At 46.0% G+C, this 24,179-nt stretch overlaps 2 protein-coding genes across 2 annotated transcripts; both read right to left on the bottom strand.

The window, feature by feature from the left end:
- Positions 1-645: 645 nt before the first annotated feature.
- Positions 646-16,060, bottom strand: fus (FUS RNA binding protein). Its single transcript, XM_079281706.1, has 15 exons — positions 15,951-16,060; positions 14,881-14,905; positions 14,374-14,549; positions 14,109-14,286; positions 12,765-12,991; positions 12,215-12,404; positions 7,998-8,032; positions 5,149-5,190; positions 4,465-4,574; positions 4,072-4,201; positions 3,861-3,959; positions 3,419-3,599; positions 3,103-3,200; positions 1,629-1,731; positions 646-1,285 (listed from the first exon to the last, which is right to left on the bottom strand). The coding sequence occupies exons 1-15, from the start codon at positions 15,961-15,963 to the stop codon at positions 1,246-1,248; spliced, it is 1,647 nt and encodes a 548-aa protein (XP_079137832.1). The 5' UTR covers positions 15,964-16,060; the 3' UTR covers positions 646-1,245.
- A 606-nt stretch (positions 16,061-16,666) lies between these two features.
- On the bottom strand, positions 16,667-22,744 carry arl6ip1 (ARL6 interacting reticulophagy regulator 1). The gene is made up of 6 exons (XM_079281701.1): positions 22,608-22,744; positions 21,727-21,860; positions 21,026-21,145; positions 19,366-19,483; positions 18,866-18,950; positions 16,667-17,655 (listed from the first exon to the last, which is right to left on the bottom strand). The coding sequence occupies exons 1-6, from the start codon at positions 22,641-22,643 to the stop codon at positions 17,537-17,539; spliced, it is 612 nt and encodes a 203-aa protein (XP_079137827.1). The 5' UTR covers positions 22,644-22,744; the 3' UTR covers positions 16,667-17,536.
- Positions 22,745-24,179: the final 1,435 nt, after the last annotated feature.

The raw sequence follows: 24,179 nt of genomic DNA, 5'->3' as shown, positions 1-24,179 counted from the left end.
TGTGAACTGATGAACTCAAGCCTTAAGATGCTTTAGTTTTCTTCTTCTACTCGTAACATAACACGGAGGCTCTCAGGGGCCAAATCCCTTCTGAGCGCCATCGAAGAAGAAAAAGGCCGAATAGAATGTTACATGTATGTTGATGTCTCGATGCCGGAGTATTGATGTGTTGTGTTCACAGAGAGAGAAAGAAAACACTCAAATGAAAAGAGCTGCTTTGATAACTATTGAACTGTTTGACGTCAGGAAGCTGAAGTGCTGCATGAATGTGTATCCGGCTTCAGGACGCATCTGCTGCTGCTTTTCTTCTCAGGGAGAATTAAACTCACACCACTGGGTCAGAAACAGCCTTTGAGATTATAAATGGAGGAAAAATATAAAAATCAGATTTTCCTCTTGTGGACGTTAGGGGAACTGCAGCTGAAGACGAGGTTAAAGGTCATTGGACGCAGTCACTGATTCATCATCTTCAACATCGATGAGAACTCTGAGGCTTTAAACTCAAAATATCAGAAGTTTTGAGAGAAAACCTTTGAGAACACAAAGCTCACGGATGTATTTAAAAGCGTAACAACTAACTTCCTGTTACAACCAAATGTTTAAAAGCTGCACAAAGAAACAAGAAGCACAGACACGTTGTTTGGTTTCATCAACACTTTCATTTGAAAAGCAGCACATGCACAATACAAAAGCACCGTCATAAATAACAGCACGTCTCAGACACACGAGGCCTCACGCCTGAAACGAAGCTGCTCACTGAGCGTGAAGAGCAAAGACGTGTCCTGCTTCTGTTGCCTGTTGCAGGACATTACTTTCAATAACTTGGATCATATTCCCACAGCTCTGACCGCTCGCCGACATCTAGAACAGGAGCCTCCAGACGAGCTTCTGAGCGGCAGGTTGAGGATTAGAACCCTCCAAAGGTTCATCTCTGTTCTCTCCTCCCAACTGGAATCAGACTTCTAGGTTCACTCCAATGATTCGTGACTTATTCTTCTGGTTGAAGGTTAGAAGGTTGAAGCGATGGAAGTAAAGCGACCCGTTAGAGGTGCTCGAGATAATAATGATGAGAAAGAGAACGCTGTGGAGGTTCGCTGATGAAACACATCAGATGGTGTTTACAGTGAGCGAGGCCTCGTGACGAGGAGGTGAAGGCGTCACATGATGGAGAGCAAACACAGAGAACAGGGACGCTGAGTGAAACGGGTCACAGACTTCCACAGCGGAGGAGGGCCGCTCTCTGCGTTAGTAGGGACGGCCCCGCCGCTCCTGTCTGTGGTCGCCTCTGGAAACAAATAACCAACACACAGCCATTACATCACCGCCAACCAATGAGCAACGAGGACTGAACAGGTGTGTGTGTTTGAACAGTGAAGGTTTAAAACAAATGATATTCAGAACGTATTCAGACCTTCACGTCACATCTTAAATGAATAAATACTACAGGACGTAATAATACAAACATTAAAAAGTCTTCATCTGAAAAGGTTCCACGAGGGATCCGACCTGGTTCAGATCATCCAAATGGAATCATCTTGTGATAACGGGAATAATAGAGCATTACTTGTGTTTCTATGAAATCTAATGACCACTGAGTGAAAGGTTCTGTGTGTTTGGAGGAATCTGACCTTGTGTCCATCTTTCCGGGGCTGTATCCTCCTCTGCCTCCTCCTCTGCCTCTGACGCCTCCTCGATCGAACCCCCCTCTGCGCTCGCCTCCTCCAAAACCTCCTGACAGCAGAACAGGAAGACAGTTAACAGAAAACACAGAGGGAGGAGAGACCCCGAGGGAGGAGAGACCCCGAGGGAGGAGAGACCCCGAGGGAGGAGAGACCCCGAGGGAGGAGAGACCCCGAAGGAGGAGAGACCCCGAGGGAGGAGAGACCCCGAAGGAGGAGAGACCCCGAAGGAGGAGAGACCCCGAGGGAGGAGAGACCCCGAAGGAGGAGAGACCCCGAGGGAGGAGAGACCCCGAAGGAGGAGAGACCCCGAAGGAGGAGAGACCCCGAGGGAGGAGAGACCCCGAAGGAGGAGAGACCCCGAAGGAGGAGAGACCGAGGGAGGAGAGACCCCGAAGGAGGAGAGACCCCGAGGGAGGGGAGACCCCGAAGGAGGGGAGACCCCGAAGGAGGAGAGACCCCGAAGGAGGAGAGACCCCGAAGAAGGAGAGACCCCGAAGGAGGAGAGACCGAGGGAGGAGAGACCCCGAAGGAGGAGAGACCCCGAGGGAGGAGAGACCCCGAGGGAGGAGAGACCCCGAAGGAGGAGAGACCCCGAAGGAGGAGAGACCCCGAGGGAGGGGAGACCATGAAGGAGGAGAGACCCCGAAGGAGGAGAGACCCCGAGGGAGGAGAGACCCCGAAGGAGGAGAGACCCCGAGGGAGGGGAGACCCCGAAGGAGGAGAGACCCCGAAGGAGGAGAGACCCCGAGGGAGGGGAGACCCCGAAGGAGGAGAGACCCCGAAGGAGGAGAGACCCCGAGGGAGGAGAGACCCCGAAGGAGGAGAGACCCCGAGGGAGGGGAGACCCCGAGGGAGGGGAGACCATGACGGAGGAGAGACCCCGAAGGAGGAGAGACCCCGAGGGAGGGGAGACCCCGAGGGAGGAGAGACCCCGAGGGAGGAGAGACCATGAAGGGTCAGCTGTGAGTGAGAGAGTGATAAAGTTATGAAAGAAGTGTTGTTTCAAAGGATGGACTCTTATTAATGAATCTGTCACTGATGGTGCAGTGAACTGGTTGAAGGGACTATTTCTCCGGTAGAAAGTAGTCCCAATAATGACTTTATATATAAATACTTTAGCTGGCGGTTCCACGGCTTCTCTCTGCGGCTCACGCTGCTGCAGTTCCACCAGCGTGTAGAGGACTACGGTGCCTTCAGAGGACATCAAGTCGTGACAGACTCTCTAGAGCCAGTGGTCCGTTTGTCCCTTTTGGGCTGCCGTAGGGAAAATGGCGCTTTCTATGTACATATGGAGGACTCATTCTAATCTCACCATAAACTCAATGGCTCTCAGCGTCAGGTGAGACCCTCCAGAATACTAACTGGACCTTCAACATAGAAAGCTGTTCTTGGAGTTCACAGACTGAATACGGAGCCCAACCTGGTTCCATGGGGGACGTCCCACCAGCGTCCTCGGGCTTCGGGGCCTTGCACTGGTTACACTCGTTACGCCACGAGAAGTTCAGGTTCCCACAGTTACTGCAGAGAAAAGATTACAGAACCACACAACTACAAATGATCTTTGTATTGTTCTTCATAGCTTGAGCTACAGAATGATCTTTACGCGTGTTCTATTTTTATAAAGTGTTCGTATGAAGTTTGAACACAACACAGTTTCTACTACACAGTAAATATAATGTCGTATAAAAGTCTTTCTCTCCAGATCTTCCAGAAGACGTAAATGACTTTAAACTTACGGGTTTGAACACTTCCAGTCTCCGGCTCTCTGTTGTCCTCCTCCTCCTCCTCCTCCTCCTCCTCCATCTCCATTGCCTCCTCCTCCTCCTCCTCCTCCTCCTCCTCTTCCTCCTCCTCCTCCATTGCCTCCTGGGAAACCTCCACCTCGAGCCCCCCCGAATCCACCACGACCCATCGGACCTACACACAGAAGCAGTCAGGTGATGAAGCAGCTGTTTGTGTTTAACGAGGGACGTTTAAACCAAATGAAAGTGAAATAAAAACGTGAACATTGACAGTTCATCTTCATCTGCTGAAGAAGAAGAAGATGTAATACGTTGTGCTGAGACAGTTTCAATCTCAGTTCACCCTCAAATAAAACAGATCTTTTTATTGAAAAACCAAAGCTCACAGTGTTTCTTTTATTAGAATACCAACCTTCCAGTTCAGAGAACTTCTCACCTCCTCGTCCTCGGCCTCCCCTCGTTCCACCTCGGCCTCCAAAGTCGGCCCTGCGGGTGGCGAAGGACACCTTGATGGGATTTCCACTGAAGTCTTTACCTGTGAAGGAAAGAAAGGCATTCAAACTTCAGCTCAGTATGTTCCTCTGAACCTCGTCCCGACTGCTAAGAGCGATCAAAGAGCGGAAAGTGGATGAAGACCACGAACTCGCCGTGGAACCAGTCGATGGCGGCCTTGGCTGAGGGGGGGTCGTCAAAGGACACCGTGGCCTCCCCCTTCAGCTTCCCCGTCTCTCTGTCCGCGTACAGGTTGATCATCGGCAGGCCCGTCTTCTTGTTGATCTGAGAGGATCGCAGGTCACACGACAGGGACACAAATCATGAACATTAGTTGATCTATGATGTAGATCAGGAGGAACAGAAGTGGATCTGATCAGTTTCACACTTTCCTGGATGTTGATCTGCATTTGTAAACAGTTGTGCTGCAATCTGCGCTTTCTGTTTGAAGAAGCTCTTCTGTTGGTTTGTTTGTGCTTCTGTCATTTTGAGAGGTAAACTCAGCTTGAAGTCATTCTCACTGATAACACACCAACAGTCTGCTGCACCTTAATGATGCCGATCTGCTTGAAGAAGTCTGCCACCGACTCCACGCTGTAGTCGTCTCCCAGGCCTTGGACGAAGATGGTGTTGTTGTCAGAGTTGTCCTGGTCCTGCACTGAGGGAGCAGAGAGCAAACAACCAATGAATGGAGGACATATGAAGAGTCTCTTCAGCTTCTCAAGGCTCCACTCTCACCAGACAAAGAGATCAATGAGCATAAATACAGAAATACAATGAGATATTTATTCCCAAGATTCATTCCCGTCTGTCTACCTGCCTGCCTGTCTACCTACATGTCTACCTGTCTACCATCATTTCTCCCCACTAGTCTTTACATATCTTCTATCTTACCAGCTGTGAGTTATAACATTCTAACAGCAGCCATGTTGTTTGATTACATCCATGGGGATCATTTGGGGGCGTGTCTCTAGAGGTGATGAAGACTTGGAGAGTTTCTCACTAAATGTAGAAACCTTTGTAGCGAGAGCTGCTCGATGACTTCAGAAGAAAAGACTCTGAGCTGTGTTCTTATGTTGGACCTTTTGTTTTTTAATCTAACAAACTCTTAAGATCACCAACTCTAGCTTCAAGCATCACTATTATACACACGTCTGTATTTTTATTTGATCATTATAATTCAGCTTCTTTCCATGAAACATCTAAACCCACTGTTGATGAGTCAGACTTACTGAAGCCGGGTCCTCCATGTCCGTGTCCCGGGTCTCTTGGTCCTGGAGAGGGAAAGGAAACAGAAATGAAATGTGGAAAAGAAGAAGTGATAAAGCACATAAACACTGAGGAGGTTCTTTAAGCTCCCTCCAGAACAGCTGCAGTGCTGAGCTTCTAGTCTGGAGATGTGATCAGCTGAGGGTCCTCATGAAGACACACCAGGTCACCATCCTGTCTGTGGAGATGTGATCAGCTGAGTGTCCTCATGAAGACACACCAGGTCACCATCCTGTCTGTGGAGATGTGATCAGCTGAGTGTCCTCATGAAGACACACCAGGTCACCATCATGTCTGTGTTTCACACCAATCAGCAGACATTATTGAGGTGGATTTGAGCGTCGTTATGACCGCCACACTTCACGGTGTGGCTGTTGGTGGATCCACCAGGTAAACTCATCCAGGTGAGAGGCTCCGCCCCTTCATGCAGCGCCACCACTGTGTTCATGTGTTGGACACAGATCGGACCACCTCTTAGGACCGATACCAACACAGCCTCTGTTCAGCTCACTCCTTTGTCTGCCTTTTGTTTTCCACACAGCTGAACAAAGGATTCTGGGTAATCACACACGTTGAGAGTAGGAACACCGTGTTTGTCATGTTTTTGAGTGTTTTGTTACTTTGCGCGGTGACGCACGCCTTCTTTAAACCAACTGTAGTGTAGAAGTGTTGCTTTTGGGGGATGGAGACGTCTTTAACACACCGACAAACCTCCAATCCACACGGCGGCTGAAGCTCTCGTCCCGTGTGGAGAGCTGACACTATTGATTCCTCTTTACGTTGAACAATGACTGCGCTCAGGATGGATGACTCATCATTCACTAAACAAGCTTCCCTCCAAAGGTGACACATCCGTTTGCATTCATGATGCTGTGTCACGTGACTAATGTGGACAGGTGTCAAGTCTTAACTCAGTGATTTAATGTGAACCAGCCGTACATTAAATATGCAGGATTACTACGTAGAGCGGCAGAAATGAACGAGATGAACAAATACATCAGAGAGCGGAGTTGTTTTAAAGTGGTTTCATCAAACTCAAATGAGACTCACATACAATACTTCAATTAAACGTGGACGTTTTATAGTTTATATTTATTTTTTCTAATTATTATTCACTACAAATAAGCCTTTGAATCAACATCACTGGTGCTTTTTATAATGCACACATTTCGTTTGGACGCTGCTGCACGACAACTACATTCAGAATATTCCATAACTAACGCACTACACATTGTAAGTACAACACATTCAGTACACTGCCTCTGGCAAACATCGTACTTTTGTTATTCCCACGAACACGACACCTGCTGCTTCATAAACTACAGCACACCTGTCACACTTGTCACACTCAATCAAGCAGCAGGTGTGTTTTATACAACAGTCGTGTTGTTCCTGATCAAACATTACATTACAGTCATCTAGCAGACGCTTCTATCCAAAGCGACGTACAATAAGTGGATTCAACATCGGTTTTCGAGAGAACAACTGGTCACCAGAAGTCATAAGTGAGAAACCACAAACATTCCACTGGCAGAATGTAACCGATCAACTTCACCACCAGATAAAGTTCCACAGTTGAGCAATGAAACCAGTTGTACTGTTCAACCGTCATCTCCGGGAAAAAGAACCAAACTTCCTCCTCCGGGGCCGAGTTCGTGCAAGGCGTACACTATGAAACGCAGATCGGCAGAGATCTCTTCCAGACGTGGTTCGTGTGCGAGTAATTGCAGAACTGCGGCAGTGTGTGGTTGATTGCGTGCAGCGTAATGTCTCAGGGAGACATCAATTATTGTTTCAATGTATGTTTTAAATCTCCTTTACTTTTGCCTTCATGCTTTGAATGGTTTCATGTGAAGCACTTTGAATTACCTTGTTGTTGAAATGTGCTGTACAGATAAAGTTGCCTTGCGCGTTCCAGTCGAGCTGCTTTGGGAACATGCGTTTGTGTTTCATCCGTCCGCGTGTTGATGCTCTTCTGATCTCGTGTCTTGTTGGTTTCGTAGCTCTAACCCATCAAACACTGCAGGTGTTATGACTCAGAGACCAAAGCTCTGAACTCCCATCGGTCCGATTCAAGCACCCTGGACCCTCCAACACCACGGAGACCACAGAAGAAGAGGCGACGACGTAATGAGCCCTTTAGCTCCCTCTGCTGGACATTTACACCACTGAGATTGTTATCCACACAGAAACCTTTTCCCACCAACACGGAACTGACTCTGTTCCACCAACACGGAACTGACTCTGTTCCAGTTTGAGCACCGAATCTGAAGCATTAGTTCAGAACCCGAAAAGTTAAACCTAAAACATGTTTTCATTGCGCTGAAGGACGCGTCATGTTCTACAGGTTGGAAAGGCAACAATGGAGAACAGTGTTCTCATTAATACAAGCTTGTTTTGGGGATAAAAACTAACTCGCTATTTCTGTTTACTCCCTAAAAGACGACACATCGCGGACCACAATGGTTCCGCTCTGAACTGGTGGAAGCGCCAGGTTCTAAGGATCCTGAGAGGAACCGGCTCAAGAGCCAGAGCTGATGTGGTGGAAGAGAGCTCCGAGGGTTCTCACCTGCACGGCTGACATGAAACATTGAGCATCACTCCACCTGGTGGAGCTCATTGCATGAAAGATTGAGTGGGAGGTTCGACATGCTGTCATGACCCTCAATCAGCTTCTTATGTGTTGATCAGTGTAGTAAATGTACTCATTGCTGTAAACACGCACCCCGCCTCATGCTGCGAGGCTACTGCCCTCCTAGCTCTGACTCCTTCAACTTAACAAACCTTTTTGTGTTGTTTCTTTGTCACTTACCACCAAACTTACTGAATCCTCCACGATCGCCCATTCTGATGAGGAGGAAGAGGGAAAGGACATTGAAGGCTGGAGCTGACAGCGGTTTCTCTCAGTGGATTGTGGGTAAACCTTCACTCTCAGTCTGTGACTCAAACCCCCCCTCTTCAGTCGGCACCTCCTATCAACCCCTATAGTCTGGATCTCTAGAACACACCTCGAGGACAAGAGGCCGCTTTAAAGACCTTGTCGTGTTGTGTTCAGTCTTTACGTGACTTGCACACACCCATTTTATTTCATCCTGTAACCTGGTTCTGTGTCAACTAACCAGCCCAAACTTGAACACCTTTGACCCCTGGATGGCTGCTGGGTATCTTTACATCTCAGACGAACCTCTCTGAGGCTCATGACCTCCATCACTAGTAGTCTTTCCACCAACTACAAGAAGACTATTAACTCTCTGTAGACTTCCCCCCTTTTTAAAAACAATGTCCCCAAATGATGGCTTAAGAGCAGAAAGCCAGCCTGGAGAGAAGGTAAGAGCCTAGGAGAAGATTCAAAGATTGATTAAAGCAGAGCATGACACAGAGGGGCGCTGGTTGGGAGGGTGGTGGTAACAGGTGAGAGGCAGGTGATGGGGATGTTTAGTGCGGCCGTTTGTCATGACACACTTGTGAGACACCGTGTTGGCTTCAGACGCGTCGAGGCTCACTGGCCAACTTATCAGGTGCAATGTGTCAGATGTGGCCAGAAGTTTACTTTAAAACATTCAGAAAATGACCCAACAGAGACTGTTTATGAGAAGAGGACGTAGTCGTCCTGACGTCTCTCGTTGGTTTGTGGACGTTTTGAAGCATTGAGTTCAGCATTTTGGTCGTCGCCATCTTGATTTCTTTGCAGCCAGTGAACAGGAAGTGACCATATCTGGACTGAGGAGTGACGTGGAGACGCTCTGGTAGAGACCTGTCAATCACTGTAGCCCCGCCCTAAAGCATCCCCTGCTTTATGGTCTGTGTGACTCTAAATGGACCATAATGTACTAAATGAACATCATGCTGTACTGAAGAAGACTTGAAACTAGAGATTGAGACATAAACTCATGTTTACAATGTTTACTGAGGTAATAAATCAAGAGAGAAGTAGAGTCATTTTCTATAGACTTCTATACAACCAGAGGAGTCGCCCCCTGGTGGACACTAGAGAGAATGCAGCTTTAACACATGAAGCACTGGCTTCACTTTAAAGAACCTGGAGTTTGTCAATATCTACTGATGCTAACCAGCTAGCCCCGGCCTGTCCTGACTTGTAATACCACCTCATTGTATCCTCCAGTCTGTCCTCAGTCCAACATGAGAGGACGAAGACAAAGAGCGTGTCAACAATACGTCCGTGTGCGTTTTGATAGTTGGTTTAATGGATTAAATCCAAAGTGGCAGAAACAACAAACTGATGAGACGACTTCACGGGGACGAGCCTTCAGTTACCTCACCTGTGTTTTCAGTGCCCTCTGATCCACCGTCAACAAACGAGAGCGCCGCCGCCGTCCAAAGCGCCCCGAGATAGAAATAGTTCAACCTTTGAAATCAAAGCAGCACCCACCACATGTCACGTGACGAGGAGCAACCAATTAAAGCCGGCAGATATCTATAACGTAGTCTACATTCAATATAAGAGGAGACGTTCATCATGTTAGTGCAGAGCTACCCAGGATCGAACCCCCGGTGTTGGGTAAGACTGAAGGCCCGTCTCGCACGTCTTCTGGTGACGAGGACGGACCAAACCAAGATGGGAGTTGTTGTCTCGTTTCTGCCATTTTGGATTCAATCCAATAAAGAAATGCCCACACGGCAGCGCTGCGGTTAGAGTCTCAGTGAATGAACTGCAGGCCAACGCCTGAACACAACGTCCTGCTGTTAGCAGTTAGCTCCTCTTAGAACGGATCGGCATTTAGATTGCATGGACCCGGTAGTAGTATTTGGCCAGATCTTACACACTGCACCTTTAAATACGTAGAGTCAAGCTCTAAAATATCACATGACCTGTTGTTGTGTGTTGGGCTGATTTGTGGTAGAGTTCTACCTCCACCTTCAGTTCACACTTTAGTTTATTAACAGAACAGACACCAGCTGAGCTAGTTCACTGTTTCACACTTTACATGTTCCTCCGTTCTCCAGTGTTAAACCGAGATCACTCCAAAACCATTTCAACTCTTCAAAACACTGAAGTGTTGCTGTAATCAGCTGCTCGCTGCTCATCTGCCTGCTTAGAGGAAGCGGTGGTGATGCTTTGGGATTGAGTTCCAGCCTTTGTGACGGAGGAGATTCAGATCTAGTCTGCGATGAGTGAGCGAACAAACAATGGAATGGAAACTAGTTCTATATCAATGAGTTCATCACCAACATCACAGGTCACAAGCAGGTACATGAAATAAAGTCCAACCTCCAGAACACACACATCCACTTACCAGAGCAGTATCTGCCTCACAGCGGGCAGAGAGCGGTTCCTCTCTGTTCTGTGCACTTTGTTGGGTTGATATACATTTGCTCCAACACATACTTTATATGATTACAACTAAATGCATAGAGAATAGTCTGTTCACTAAACGCATTATTATAACAGATGAAAAGCCACCACGAGTTCACCCTCAACCTCCATGCATCATGTTTACTTTTCCTTTTCCGTGTTTAGCAGAACTTCCTCTGAGCAGATATTAAATATGAATTGAGTTTGGTGCAGCTGTAGTTCATCATGCTGCAGTTAGAGGGTGATCGTACCCGTTCTGTAATGGTGATGAACGCTTGTTGTCCTTCTATATCTCTCTCTGTTGGAGCAGCTGGTTGGTGTCGGGGTCCTCTCATTGGCTGAGAGTCTGTTGTGTACACAGGACCAAGAACAACATACAGATCTTAGAGCTGGAGACGTGACTGCAGCAACACCACCGTGCAGCGTACACAGCCAGACCACCATGAAACCACCAGCATGAGCTCAGACGCTGCATTCTGCTTCAAAGAGGGCGTGTCAGCTGCTGTTATCTCTTCCTGTCAAACTTCTAACTATGAGACACTTTAACTTGATATTTCTCCTGTTGCCATTTAAAATGTGTCGTACAGGGAGGAGCAGTTCACGTGTAGTTTATGGTTAAATTTCAGCGTTTCCTTGATTCACAAGGAGCTTGAATCCAAACCCCTCATCATGTGACGTCAACTCATTTCAAACACTTCCTTCATGTTTAGAACAATGTCCTGATGTGAGATCTGGACCGTTTATGTTTCCAGAGATGTGAACGTCAACCCTTTCTCTCTGGGTGAGTGAGTGTTGCATCCAGAAGGCTTTCTGTGGCATCAGATCAGGATACAAGCGTGTTTTGTTTGTCGATACGTTAAAGCAAACCCCAATACAAAAACCAAAACGAGCTACTGAAGGTTCTGCGTCACACTAATGAACAGCTTCTTCCTGATTGAATGCACAACAGAGGAGCAAATATTCTTAATAATATTATAGATTTCTGCCACAGCATCCCGGTACTGATGGGTTTGAGGTGGGCGGATCGGTACCACGCCGCCAACACTAAGTCCTGTTTGGAGTTCTGAAGATACAGAACCATAAAAACTGGATCTGTCTCACGTTGGCTGTTGTGGGAACATGAGCTCTCCTCCCGACATGAACACTGCTGCTGCGGTTTGCATGCCTGCAGCTCTCACTGATGACATCACTCATTACTGGTGTTCACTACAGCAGCCGATCGATGACGCAGTCAGCTTATAAATCAGGACACAAGGAGTCTCTCTCTCTGCCAAAACTCAGGAGCAGCTTTTAATCATGAAGAGTCGGGAGATATTAGAGATGATCTGGTGATGGAGCACAACAGGTTTTGTTCTCAGACTGTCTCTGTCCTCAGGTTACCTCAGGAGGAACTCTTAATATGCATGTGTTCACTTTGTCAGGTGCATGCATGACACGCTGCTCTGAACACACACCACGATGTGTGCAGCGGTTTTCTGCAACTAGTGATGGCTTTGTGTCAGTTTAAGGATACCTGAGCGTTCTTCCTCAGCATGTGTGAGGGGACACAGCTGCAGGGACCGCTCATAGCTTTAGCATGTAGCTACCAACATGGACCAGTGCTCTCTGCTGTGGTCCACGTGTTCCCTCAGGGGAGGAAACCTCTACGTGCATCACTGTAGACCTACTAACACGGGACTGACAACAGGGACACTGGATGGTTTTTAGACACTCACCCCATGCCTCCTCTTCCTCTTGGTCCTCCTCGGCCACCTCGATCAAAACCACGATCCAATCCTCCTCCAACGCGGCCTCCAAATCCGCCCCCGCGTCCTCTTCCACCGTGGCTGTCCTGACCTCCGTAGCCTCCGTCAGGACCGCCGTACCCTCCTCCTCCGCTCAGCGGTGGGCTTTCATCTCCATATCCTGAGAGAGAGGAGAGACAATCGGACCCAGACAGCAGTTTGAGAGCACTTTACACACTCTGAAAGAACTAAATCCTGCACGTTTGACTTAATTGTGTCCCACTGTAGACTCTGTGTATGTGGAGGTTGATGAGACGCTCAAAGGACTGAAAAAAGACCCAACAGCAGTTTTTCTGGAAACAATAACCCATGGATCTCACTGTGAACTACTTCTCTACTAAAGAAATAGTCCCTGTAAAAGCTGTAAGAGGTCTGAGGAGCATAAGTATTTCATGTGCCTCTTGAGGTTCAAGTTTACTTTGTTTCAACTGAACAGAAACAACTCACACATTTAACAAGTGAGTGTAAACTCATCTCTGACCTCCACCTTGACTGTACTGGCTCTGCTGGCTGTAGCTCGGAGGCGGGGGGGCGCTGTAGCTCGGAGGCTGGTTGTAGGGACCCTCCCCGTGTTGGGACGGCTGCTGGTGGCCCCCGCTGCCCCCGTAGCCACCGGTCTGACCTCCACTGCTGCCGTAACCACCTCCACTCGGCCCACCGCTCGGCGGCTGGTTGTAGCCAGAAGAAGCCTGCGAGTTCCCTTCATAGCTGCGGAAGGTCGAGAGAAGAGACGCATTAAAGCTACAAACCTCCACGAGGCCCGGTTCCTAAACCAGAAGACACCTTCGAGTGACGTGAGTTCTATTCGCAATGAAAAATGATGACTATTGTCAACTGGAAAACTCACATGTCAGACCGCATGTGTCAGTACTTTGATGGCCGCGGGTTGTTGTGAACAGTTCTAACATCATTACATATTCAACAGGGTTTTCATTTGAAGAGTTCCGTTTGTCAATTGTAAACAAGTACAGACTACAAGCAGCACAAGTGGATGAGCTGCGAGTACAAATGACACAGTGACAGTAGAATAACCACCTTGTGGTTCTTTGAATTTTGGTGTAGAAGCAGGTCGATAAAAGGTGTCGAAGCAGAAGCGGGTCAGATAAAGGTGTAGAAGCAGAAGCGGGTCAGATAAAGGTGTAGAAGCAGAAGCGGGTCAGATAAAGGTGCAGATGCAGAAGCGGGTCAGATAAAGGTGCAGAAGCAGAAGCGGGTCAGATAAAGGTGCAGAAGCGGGTCAGATAAAGGTGTAGAAGCAGAAGCGGGTCAGATAAAAGGTGTAGAAGCAGAAGCGGGTCAGATAAAGGTATAGAAGCAGAAGCGGGTCAGATAAAGGTGTAGAAGCAGAAGCGGGTCAGATAAAGGTGCAGATGCAGAAGCGGGTCAGATAAAGGTGCAGAAGCGGGTCAGATAAAGGTGTAGAAGCAGAAGCGGGTCAGATAAAGGTGCAGAAGCGGGTCAGGTAAAAGGTGCAGAAGCGGGTCAGATAAAGGTGCAGAAGCGGGTCAGATAAAGGTGTAGAAGCAGAAACGGGTCAGATAAAGGTGCAGGTGCAGAAGCGGGTCAGATAAAGGTGTAGAAGCAGAAGCGGGTCAGATAAAGGTGTAGAAGCAGAAGCGGGTCAGATAAAGGTGTAGAAGCAGAAGCGGGTCAGATAAAAGGTGTAGAAGCAGAAGCGGGTCAGATAAAGGTGTAGAAGCAGAAGCGGGTCAGATAAAGGTGCAGAAGCGGGTCAGGTAAAAGGTGCAGAAGCGGGTCAGATAAAGGTGCAGAAGCAGAAGCGGGTCAGATAAAGGTGCAGAAGCAGAAGCTGACTGTGTCTCACCCCGCGGAGGATGAAGACGGAGGCTGCTGTTGCTGCTGGCTGTACCCAGAGAAGGATGAAGACTGCTGGCTGTAGCTCATGTTGGAGGGCTGGTTGCTGTTGTTACAACCTCCAGGGCTGTAGGACTGATTATAACCTCCACCTCCTCCACCCTGGTTAGAGGGGGGAGAACCGTATCCTACAGGGAGAACAGACAGGACATGGCGGTAACGTTAACTACACCACAATGTGAGTGGAGACCTGAGTAGAATGTGACTTCCTCTACCTGACTGGCCTGATTGACCATAGCTGCCGTGTCCTCCCTGGCTGTAGGAGCCGGGGCTGCTGTCTGAGCTCTGGTTGTAGCCGCCGTAGCTCTGCTGGCTGTAGCTCTGACCAGAAGACTGACCATAGCCCTGGTTAGCACCTCCACCACCACCTCCTCCACCATAGGACCCATAGCTGGCAGAGGTGCAAAAAAACGACATGCTCACACACCAGATTTCATGATATTGTTTGTTCATTTCATGGCTTCTCATACTTTTCTTGCCTTGAGTCACATTTAGGACCTGATCATGTCCCCAAAAGGGATATACGTTCATATTGAATTTAATTCAATTATATTTGTACAAATTTACCCCATAGGGCTTTGCAATCTGTACAACACACAACATCCTCTGTTCTCTGTGTTTATATGAGAGTGAAGGAAGCTTTTGATATATATCGAGAGAGAACGATGTATGTAAAACCACAGAAATATAAACAAGTCATGGTTGAGTATTACATTACTTACCCCTGTCCAGATGTTTGAGAATAATCTATGGAATAAACAAAATGGAGTTAATATCCAAACAAAGATTTTGAACATTATAGATCTAATAGGGCTGATTTAAATGCTACCAAGCATTCACACTAAATGGAGATAAACATGGAGGTAAACATGGAGGTAAACATGGAGGTGAAACATGGAGATAAACATGGAGATAAACATGGAGGTGAAACATGGAGATAAACATGGAGGTGAAACATGGAGGTAAACATGAAGATAAACATGGAGATAAACATGGAGATAAACATGGAGGTGAAACATGGAGGTAAACATGGAGGTAAACATGGAGGTGAAACATGGAGGTAAACATGGAGGTAAACATGGAGATAAACATGGAGGTGAAACATGGAGATAAACATGGAGATAAACATGGAGATAAACATGAAGATAAACATGGAGATAAACATGGAGATAAACATGGAGGTGAACATGGAGATAAACATGGAGATAAACATGGAGGTGAAACATGGAGGTAAACATGGAGGTAAACATGGAGATAAACATGGAGGTGAAACATGGAGATAAACATGGAGATAAACATGGAGATAAACATGGAGATGAACATGGAGGTGAAACATGGAGGTGTTGTTTGTGTGTTGTTGGTTTTACTGGTCTTGAGATCTAATAAGCTATAAGAGGACCATGAACGAAATGAGTTAGACCTCCTGATATAAAGCAGACAGAGTTAACCCGGTGCTCCAAGCTCTGAGGCGGGTCAGTAACAGAAGCTAACAAGCTAGCTGATAGCTAGGTAGCCGTTAAGCTAAATGCTAACTGAATACACCGGTAGCTAAATTAGCATAACGGTAACAGCGTCAGTGTTAACTCGCCGGCAAGTGAGGATTCCCTCTAATCCAAACAGAATAAAACGAGAAAATATACGTTCATTTAAAAATATATGATTAGCAGCTAAGTGAGCTAAGAACCATCACTGACCACTGACCGTGTTTTTACCAGCTAATCACCGGTTAACGTTCACGTCCTACCTTCACATCGACACCGTTATTATTCAACCATCGAGGGGTTTCTCTTACCGTTAGACGCCATTTTGACTTGCGAGAAACCGCCTTTTTAACGTTGAATAAAGTCAATATACCGGCGTGTTATGAGCTGAACGGAGGAGAGTGATGAAGATGAAGCACCGCGATCACCGGAGTCCCTTTCACCGGCACGTCCTGCAGTTCCTCCTGTGGCCGCAGGGGGCGCGCAGAAGCCAATGGCTTCTTATAAATCAAATTTTATTTTTCTTCTAAATAAGGCTACTCATATTTCACCATGATTGCAATTAAAACGTTTTAATTCTGATTAAAACAGTAGGAACATTCTTGTGGTCCATTTTTGATCAATGCAGCAATTTTGTTATGTAGAAACCTGTATTACATGAGTTTAATTTGTTTTCGGAGACATCTATAGCTTGTACAGAGGGCAGGGCCTCATAATAATAATACATATTGCACTTGAAGACAGCCACTGATCTCTACCGAGTTCTACCCGTGAAGCTCCGACTGTACATCAGCATTTTGCTCAGTATTCAATGATTGAGTGAAACATTTGGGGGAAATGATGGTTAAAGAGACACTACAGGCCCCCATGTAGATTAGCATTAAATTCACTCAGCACATTCTGCTCTCCAGAGGATGAACCAGCCAGCATTTCTACAATAGACTTCAGGATAAAAATCCTGTAACTGAAAACACAGCCGCTATTAAAAACAGTCAGCAAACTCAACAAAGAAACAACAAAAGGCCAGTGAAAATTTATTTAAATCAAACTTTATTCATTTTCGTAAAGAACTCCAATAAAGAGAAAAAAATGAAATGAGTTGAGACGGTAAACACACCAGAAAGGATGACGGAACACATAAATAAGAAGAGGACTGACGAGGACAGAGTGAAGGACACGCATGTGGGTCTATTTACACACCAGTTACTCACTGCGGGCTTTGATAGAAGAGATAATAGACCAGAGTCCAGCAGCAGGCTTATATCTAGAAACAGTTAAACTCCTCACAAGCTCAACTTTAAGTCCAGTTTTGTTTCAGCATTATTAATTTTAAATACAACCAAAGCAGAATAAGCAAAAAAACTGGAAAAATTGACATGACTTGTCCTAATGTGACAAAAACCGTCCTCAAAAAAGAAAAGACTGAGAGGAATCTCCGAGGGTTAAAACGATGCAGTAATGCTACAACAACTGCTCAGTAGTCACTTTGTCTAAGTAGAGGGAATGGCTTAAAAGCATGACTGACATCTTAAAATGAAGCACACGCTAACGAAGAGACAGAAGGGCGATCTACACTGTGTGCAGGGGGGGGGGGGGGGGGGGGTCTGAACAGGTCAGTGCTGTGACAACGCTGCCATGTGGTGGATTCATGCATGCATGGCAGTCAATTCAAATAAAAGATGAGGTTCCAAATTTCAAACGGTGGGGAGAGAGAAATGAAACTTATCCAATGTGTGATTCAAATAAAAAATAAGTGCATCTCGCTCTATGGCAGAGACCCAAGAAGCAGGAGGCTCGTTTTGGTTTGGGCTCTCCCCCCCCCCCTTTTTTTCCAAACAACTTCTTGCCACCGTCGGTCATAGTTGATCTGGCCAGAGACTCGGCGCCACACGGCCGTCTACTCGTTCTTCTTCTCCTTCTGTTTGAGCAGTTTGTTGATCTCCCTCTTGGCCATGGAGGCGTACTTCGTGATGACGCCGTGCTGGTTGAGGCCGGGCAGCAGCAGCAGGAAGCTCACTGCACAAGAAGAAGAACAAAGGTTCGGTTTGTAAACCATGTGGTCACTGTGTGGTCATAGATCACACAACAGGGGGGGCGTTGCAACTTCTGATTGTTAAGAATCAGGACCACCTTCTAAAATGAATGACAGATAGAAAATAAACTGGGCCAGTCAGCGTAATGACCAGAATACAGATTCTGCTTGCCCTCACCATCACTGCCTGCTGTTATGCATCCATATGTAATGTATTCAGGGTCATGTTCCATAAAACAGTTGCGCGTCACTGCATCTGAGGGACCGTGAGCGAGCTAACAGTGAAAACACGTTCGTCTCTGATGACGTGATATTCAAATGTAACCGGTCACTGAAACTATAGGAATTCATTTAGATGTAGAAATAACTTGCTTTGTAAATGACCAGTCATTTGTTATTTAATCTAACCTCTTGGTACCTCCTTGGCCCAACAGAAGGCCTCAAGAGCAACGTGATCAGAGACTAAAGAAAGATTTGTTGTTGTGCCCTCTGTTTCAGTCTGATGAATCGCAGACATGTCTCAGCTTATGCAAGTGATGATCGGCTCCTGCAGCCTTACAGAGCTGACATTCACCTGAGGCACCGCTGTGCAGCTCACGGGAGGGCCGGTCCGAAACCTCCCTTTCTGATCTTAATCTCCAGTAAAGACTGACAGGATGAGTGACGGGGGATCAGAGCTACAACATGCATGAGACACCAGCGACACCGAAAGATTCAAACGCATTAAAAATCCACACAGGATGATGACCAGCAGCGTCATTTTGGAACCGCTGACAAAAACAACGGACTTCCTGTTTTAGGCGTGTAGTGCACCACAGCAGCCACTGAGGGACACGCAGCTGAAGAAGATCAACACGCAGTTCCTGACTTTGGGTGATCAAAGCTTCCTTTTCCAGATAAGCCTCTCATACCAACAGACTTCATTTCTCATTCATTACATAATAATCTGAGGACTTCAAATATAAAACCAGTTATTTTTATTTAACACTTTCCTTCTCAGACGTTCACTGGAGACGATGGAATACAGTGTAGTTGAACACTGTTCTAGCTCCTCACCTGTCAAAGACGAACACCTCTGCTTTGACAGAAGCTCTTCGTCATTCCATCGTTCACATTCGGAATGACGGCAATGCAGAGAACGCCGGCTCAAGAGGACTCGCTCAGTACAATTACTGCATGTTGTGGTATACTCACCTATCAGGTAGGTGAGGAACAGGTTGTGCACCTGCTGTCCGATCCAGGCCACCGCCAGCAAGCTGCTGATCACTGAGGCAAAGTACTGTGGAGAGCAGGGAGGTCCGGTTACAAAGAGCAGAACCACTCCTCACATGAGCTGAAACATAACTCGATGTCTTCTTTAAATCAGCAGAACATAAGCGGCCATTGAATGAAAGCAACGTGATTTAACAGTGTGTCCAACAGTGTTAAAGTGCGCTGTGGAAAAACCCGGTTATCACAGCCTGTAACCCAGTTTGAGGTCTAAGTGGAGCAGCAAAGCCAAGTCAGCGGAGGATATTTTATCTGGAGCACAGAGACATCTCACTGTAACCAACAGACTGAAGGCTCCACTTACTGCAGCATGCAGCACTGCAGGCTGACGTCCACAGCGTGTTAGACAACATTCAGTGACACATTCAGCTTCTGTGTGTGCGGCTGAGAGAAGCATGCGATTAAACTTATATTTTGTCATCTACCATTTTGGTCTTCTCCTCCTTGAGGGTGCAGAGACGCTTCCACCAGCCCACGATGCGACGCCGAGTCTTCACCAGGTTACCGCAGATCTCATGGAAGCGCTGCTGCTGCTCGGTGGTCCTGTTCAGGAGGAGAGGTCGTGAACAGACGCACTAAACTGACTGGATCCTGGTGGTCTTGTTCAGTTAAAGCAAACAAGACTTCTTAATCTGATCATCAAGAGGAAGCAGATAAGTTCACTGTGGTTTGTCACATCATGACAGCTCACAGCTCTTTGACAAGCTTCCGTTGTTCTTGACTGTAGCGCTAGAACCTTTATAACCCGATAAAGAAAATAACTCGTAGGTTTAATCGACTGCTCACTACTTGTAATCTCCTTTAGAGAACAGAAAATTAAATAATCAACTTCTCTTCAAGCTAAAACAATCACCCCGACTCCTCAAAAGTGAAAGTTATTCTTAGTCTTTTATTATATTAAACTGCTTATTTTGGAGTTCAGGGTTGGAACTTTGTGCATTTTCCCCCATTTCACTAGAGCTTGAACCACAGCCAGGCCAGGACACATCCTGTGCCTGTTCCAGTGATGGGAGACTACGGGGATTCAACACTGAAGGACCCGACTGGAGGACGACACTAGGAAAAGTGGCCTTTATTTCCCGCTTAGCCATTGTCCCCTATTTCGGTCCTTGTTGTCAGGGAGCCAGACAGCCGGCGATGCCCCGTTAAACCGGCCTCACCGACACACGCCTGCTATCTGGCTGACTCTGCTGCAGCCGGAGCGACACGGCATGTTCTCAGAGAATCTGGATCAGATCCACAGATAAATAGCTACTCATTGCTGGCCTACATCTAGAAATATAAAGCTTCCTTCTGAAACCCAGGCGTGCTGCTCATTAGTCCTCCATAGCTAAGCCACGACAGAAGGCTGGTGCTGTTAACCCACTTAGGAACCCCTAAATGCAAAGTGACACCATGAGAACCATTAGTCTTCAAAAACAGTCGGCGCTAATCTGACCCAACAGCCTGTGGAACGTCCGGGTCATGGCCTACTGATGCAGTTATATATTGAGACGCTGGAGGACCGACGTCCAACACACTGTGCCAACTGCAGGACGTCACTCTATCCTGTGCCGGGTGTCTGGTTGTCACCATCAAACACACACAGCTGAGAGAAGGAGCCGCTCAGTGCTCCCTGTGTAATGTCAAAGCTCCATGAAGCGGTTGGACAGCGTACAGGCAGGAGTCAGGCGACAACATTCAGACTTATTAAGCAAAAAAGAGAGAACTCCTCTTTCCCCCTAAAAGTCAAGAGGCTCTTCGGTTCAGAATCTGCTTTGGTTCCAATGTAATGTCACTATTATTGGTTTAGTCCCTGGCTACAAACAAGAAAGCAAACAGAAGAATGAGTTATTGAGAGGTCTATGAACTATTGCATAAGCCAAATGTATGGCCCATTTTACTCCTCAGTGTATTCAGTAGACAGCGAGTGTCACATTTGTCCACTCAGGTGTAGGAAGGGTTTGTGTTGATATTCAGGCGCAAAAGAAAATCCATAACTAGCACAAAACACGGAAAATTACCGTGAAAAAATAATTTTTGATTTAGGAAATAAACACAATTTTGGAGTCTAATGGAAAAGCCATTTCATTTTCATCCTCTCACCACTTATTGGAGCCGAATACTCTGGGTGCGAGGGTGGGCACCAGGTAGTCTGCTAGGCAGAGCAGCATGACGGCGCAGGAGAGCCCAGTCAGCACTGACGGGTCCAGGTAGTAAATCAGCCTGAGGAGGAAGACAGAGCAGTCAGTCGAGGTCGGGAACCCGTCTCACTTAAAATGCTAACTAACAGCATCTTGCAGAAGTGTGTCGTTCACATTCTCTTCTCCTGTTTCAATGTAGCTGCTTGTTGTGATTAAGAGATTCATGCACACGTGTGCTGGAGCTGCAATATTTTAAATAAACATCTGCAAAGAAAATAAATGCATATTAGACAGTGACCCAGAGGAGGGTGGTGCATTCAGGTAACAGTCAAGAGGAATGCATTGGGTTCGCAAAAAGGCCCCCAGGAACCTAACAGAAAGCAGTCCCGTGTTCTACTGCTAGAATAATACTCACGCGTTACTCTGACAAAAGACTGTTACACATAAGCTCATTGAAATTATTCTCATCTACATGGTTCCTTCTTCTGGCTTTGTGTTGTAAATGTGGAAACGCTCACATGACTGTTGAAATGTGTTTTAGGACTCTGAACCAGAGCAGCTCAGTTAATGTAGATACTGCTTGTTACAGATATGTCTCGCTGGGAGGGGAGGGGGGGGGGGGCAATGACAGATATGTGTGTAACACTGACGCAGTGGGCTCACATGAAGAGCAGGGTGGTGGCACCAATCAGGGCTCCAGGGAACCAGGGCTTCTCCCAGCGAAGGACGCGATCCCCGGCCAGGATCACCTCACCCCAGCCCTGCAGCTGCTCCTCCAGATGGGCCGTCTCCTGAGCCTGAACTCACAAGTATACACATTACTAAACCAACATCCACACGACTGATGATCGATAATAACATCTATAATATCAGAGTGACCAGGGAAGAATCTAGAGAAGCAAAGGACGGCAGCTTCTTTAGAGCAACTTCGAGTCTGGATGTGAAATCATTCCTTTGCAATATTAACTCTATTTAACGAATTCACCTCGTAGTCTTTATTAAGAAATGGTCATTTAATAAGAGTTTGCATTGGTGCTAACATTTATAATTCAAAGCATGAGTTAAAGTCTTTTAAATTAATTAAATTCTCAACCTTCACAGTAGTTTAATTATGCTGTACTTCGGTTTCAGGTGATTTGTGACAATGTGTTCTAAATTAAATGAATGTCCCAAGTGGAGGGTGTGGGTGCCTTTGTCGATAAGCAAGGCATTAATAACGGGATTCTACTGATATGACTGTGCAGTCTGTGCCTCCTCGACCTAAAAAAGGAAATGGCCAACGACAACCACACGTTTCATCTAACTAACGTTAGATAATCAACGCTCGATTTTGGGAGTTTTAAAACCTGCGTTAGCATCTGACATCGTTAGCAACGGTTACAAAGAGGAACCAAACTTCTGGAGCCAAGTGGCGTATTAAACTAGCTAGCTAAGCTAACTGGCTAGCTGACAAAGCTAACCTAGCGTTAGCTGACGTTAGCTAGTCAATGCTAACGTTACAGTTACAAAACACACCCTGAAAAATGCGGTTATTTAATACTCACGAGCATATTCGCGCTTTTGTTGTCGCCTTCAGCCATCGTCTGCGTCGGTTCTGTTTCTATCGTGGACTTCGTTGTGTTCTTCACCAGATCAACGGCCCCGCAGAGCACAGCACGCCTCCTTTACTGGCTTCAGCGTCACTAACAGTTGTATTATAAGCAGGATGTATTTATGTCCGAATTTGCGTCAAAATCAGCCACCGGGCATTCTGGGAAATGTAGTTTTGTGTGTGTTTCTTTCTGCGACGCGGAAGTGAGGTGTTCCATTCTCGATGCACCTTATGGATAGTAGGGTTTATTTAGATGTTACACGTTTCTCTACGGCAGTGATATCTATGGAAGCTATGGAAGCCCATTTCCGCAAGCGAAAAAAAAAACGTCACACCAAAAATCCCAAAAAACAAAACAAAAAAACACTTTTGGTATTTTTTTGCATCCATCTGCAATCATAACACTGACCAGATGTTTCCAGTTGCTATAGAAAGTCTAAATGATGAGTCAAAGAAGCAGCTCTTCATAGGTTACCCTACATTTGACGTATGAATGGATTGTGAGTACATTGAAGACTTCTTTGAACGTGGCTTTACAACAGATGAAATACTGAAATTGATGTTTCACATGGATTGCTGAGCAAACGCACCCTTGAATATAATTTTAAGCAAGAAGCAGCTCTGGAGTACAAAGAATGAAACCAACGTGGCTGAGGTGAAGACCTTCAATGAACAGCAACTAGAACTTTTTTTTTTTGCTGCCAGAAAAAAAGTTTTAAAAAGTAAATAAATAATAATAATCATTTTTTCTTTCTTTTTTTCGCCAACAAAAAAGATGTACATCTTTTTTTCTTTTCGGGAGTGGATTTTTTTATTCTTATTCTTATTCCCTTTTTATTTATTTTTTGGCTGACGGAAATGGGCTTCCATAAATATCCCACCTTTCGATAATAATAATAATAAAATAATTGAATGGAATACAACACATTCAGCTAAAATAAGGACAACAACGCTGGTAAAGAATAGACAGGACAATAAACCGTATTAAAGCATTCTTAGTCTGCTATTTTAATTGTAATACAATGCAACAAAACAAATGAACTTAAGGGTACTTTGGACTGATTTAGAAAACGTTTTGACTCTTGAACCATGTTTGTCAATATATATATATTATATATTATATATATTATTTGTGTTTCAGTCTTCCTTTATATTTATCAGCAATAATGAATAGCAGTTCTCTCATTGGCCACAGGGGGTCGTCTTTCTCAACAAGGTGAACCTTCTTACATACAGTCTGTGGATGAACCTTGAGAACCACTAAAGTCTGTTTCTGTTGGTCCTTAGTTCATATAGGACTCACTTTTTGTTGCACTTAATCATTTTTGTTTGTTGTTAGTTTTTTGTTCAAATACATCACACTCCTCCCGTTTCAACTTTAACCTCCAAAAATTGTAAAATGTCGTCAAACACAATTTATAAATACAATATTTAGTCTGACAACTTAAAATAAGTTCTACATTTAAAGATGTCTCTCGATTCTTTGTTTTGCAAAGTCCAGCTCCAATAACAAAAACACAAGATT

Source organism: Melanostigma gelatinosum (genome assembly GCF_949748355.1).
Source record: "Melanostigma gelatinosum genome assembly, chromosome: 13".
Classification (NCBI taxonomy): Eukaryota; Metazoa; Chordata; class Actinopteri; order Perciformes; family Zoarcidae; genus Melanostigma; species Melanostigma gelatinosum.
The sequence above is the reverse complement of the archived record's forward strand: the minus strand, read 5'-3'. Positions and strand labels throughout refer to the sequence as shown.

Bases quoted from the DNA above. Each gene is read 5' to 3' on its own strand.
- fus (XM_079281706.1), bottom strand. The intron at 5,191-7,997 runs GTAAGTGACAAA...TTCCCTCTCCAG, and splicing joins AGGATTCAGTAAGTTTGGTG to GACCAAGAGACCCGGGACAC. The intron at 3,201-3,418 runs GTAAGTTTAAAG...TTTTCTCTGCAG, and splicing joins GACTGGAAGTGTTCAAACCC to TAACTGTGGGAACCTGAACT.
- arl6ip1 (XM_079281701.1), bottom strand. From the start codon at position 22,643: ATGGCTGAAGGCGACAACAAAAGCGCGAATATGCTC. The intron at 18,951-19,365 runs GTAGATGACAAA...TGCTCTCCACAG, and splicing joins AGGAGGAGAAGACCAAAATG to TACTTTGCCTCAGTGATCAG. The intron at 17,656-18,865 runs GTGAGTATACCA...CTTCTTGTGCAG, and splicing joins GTTCCTCACCTACCTGATAG to TGAGCTTCCTGCTGCTGCTG.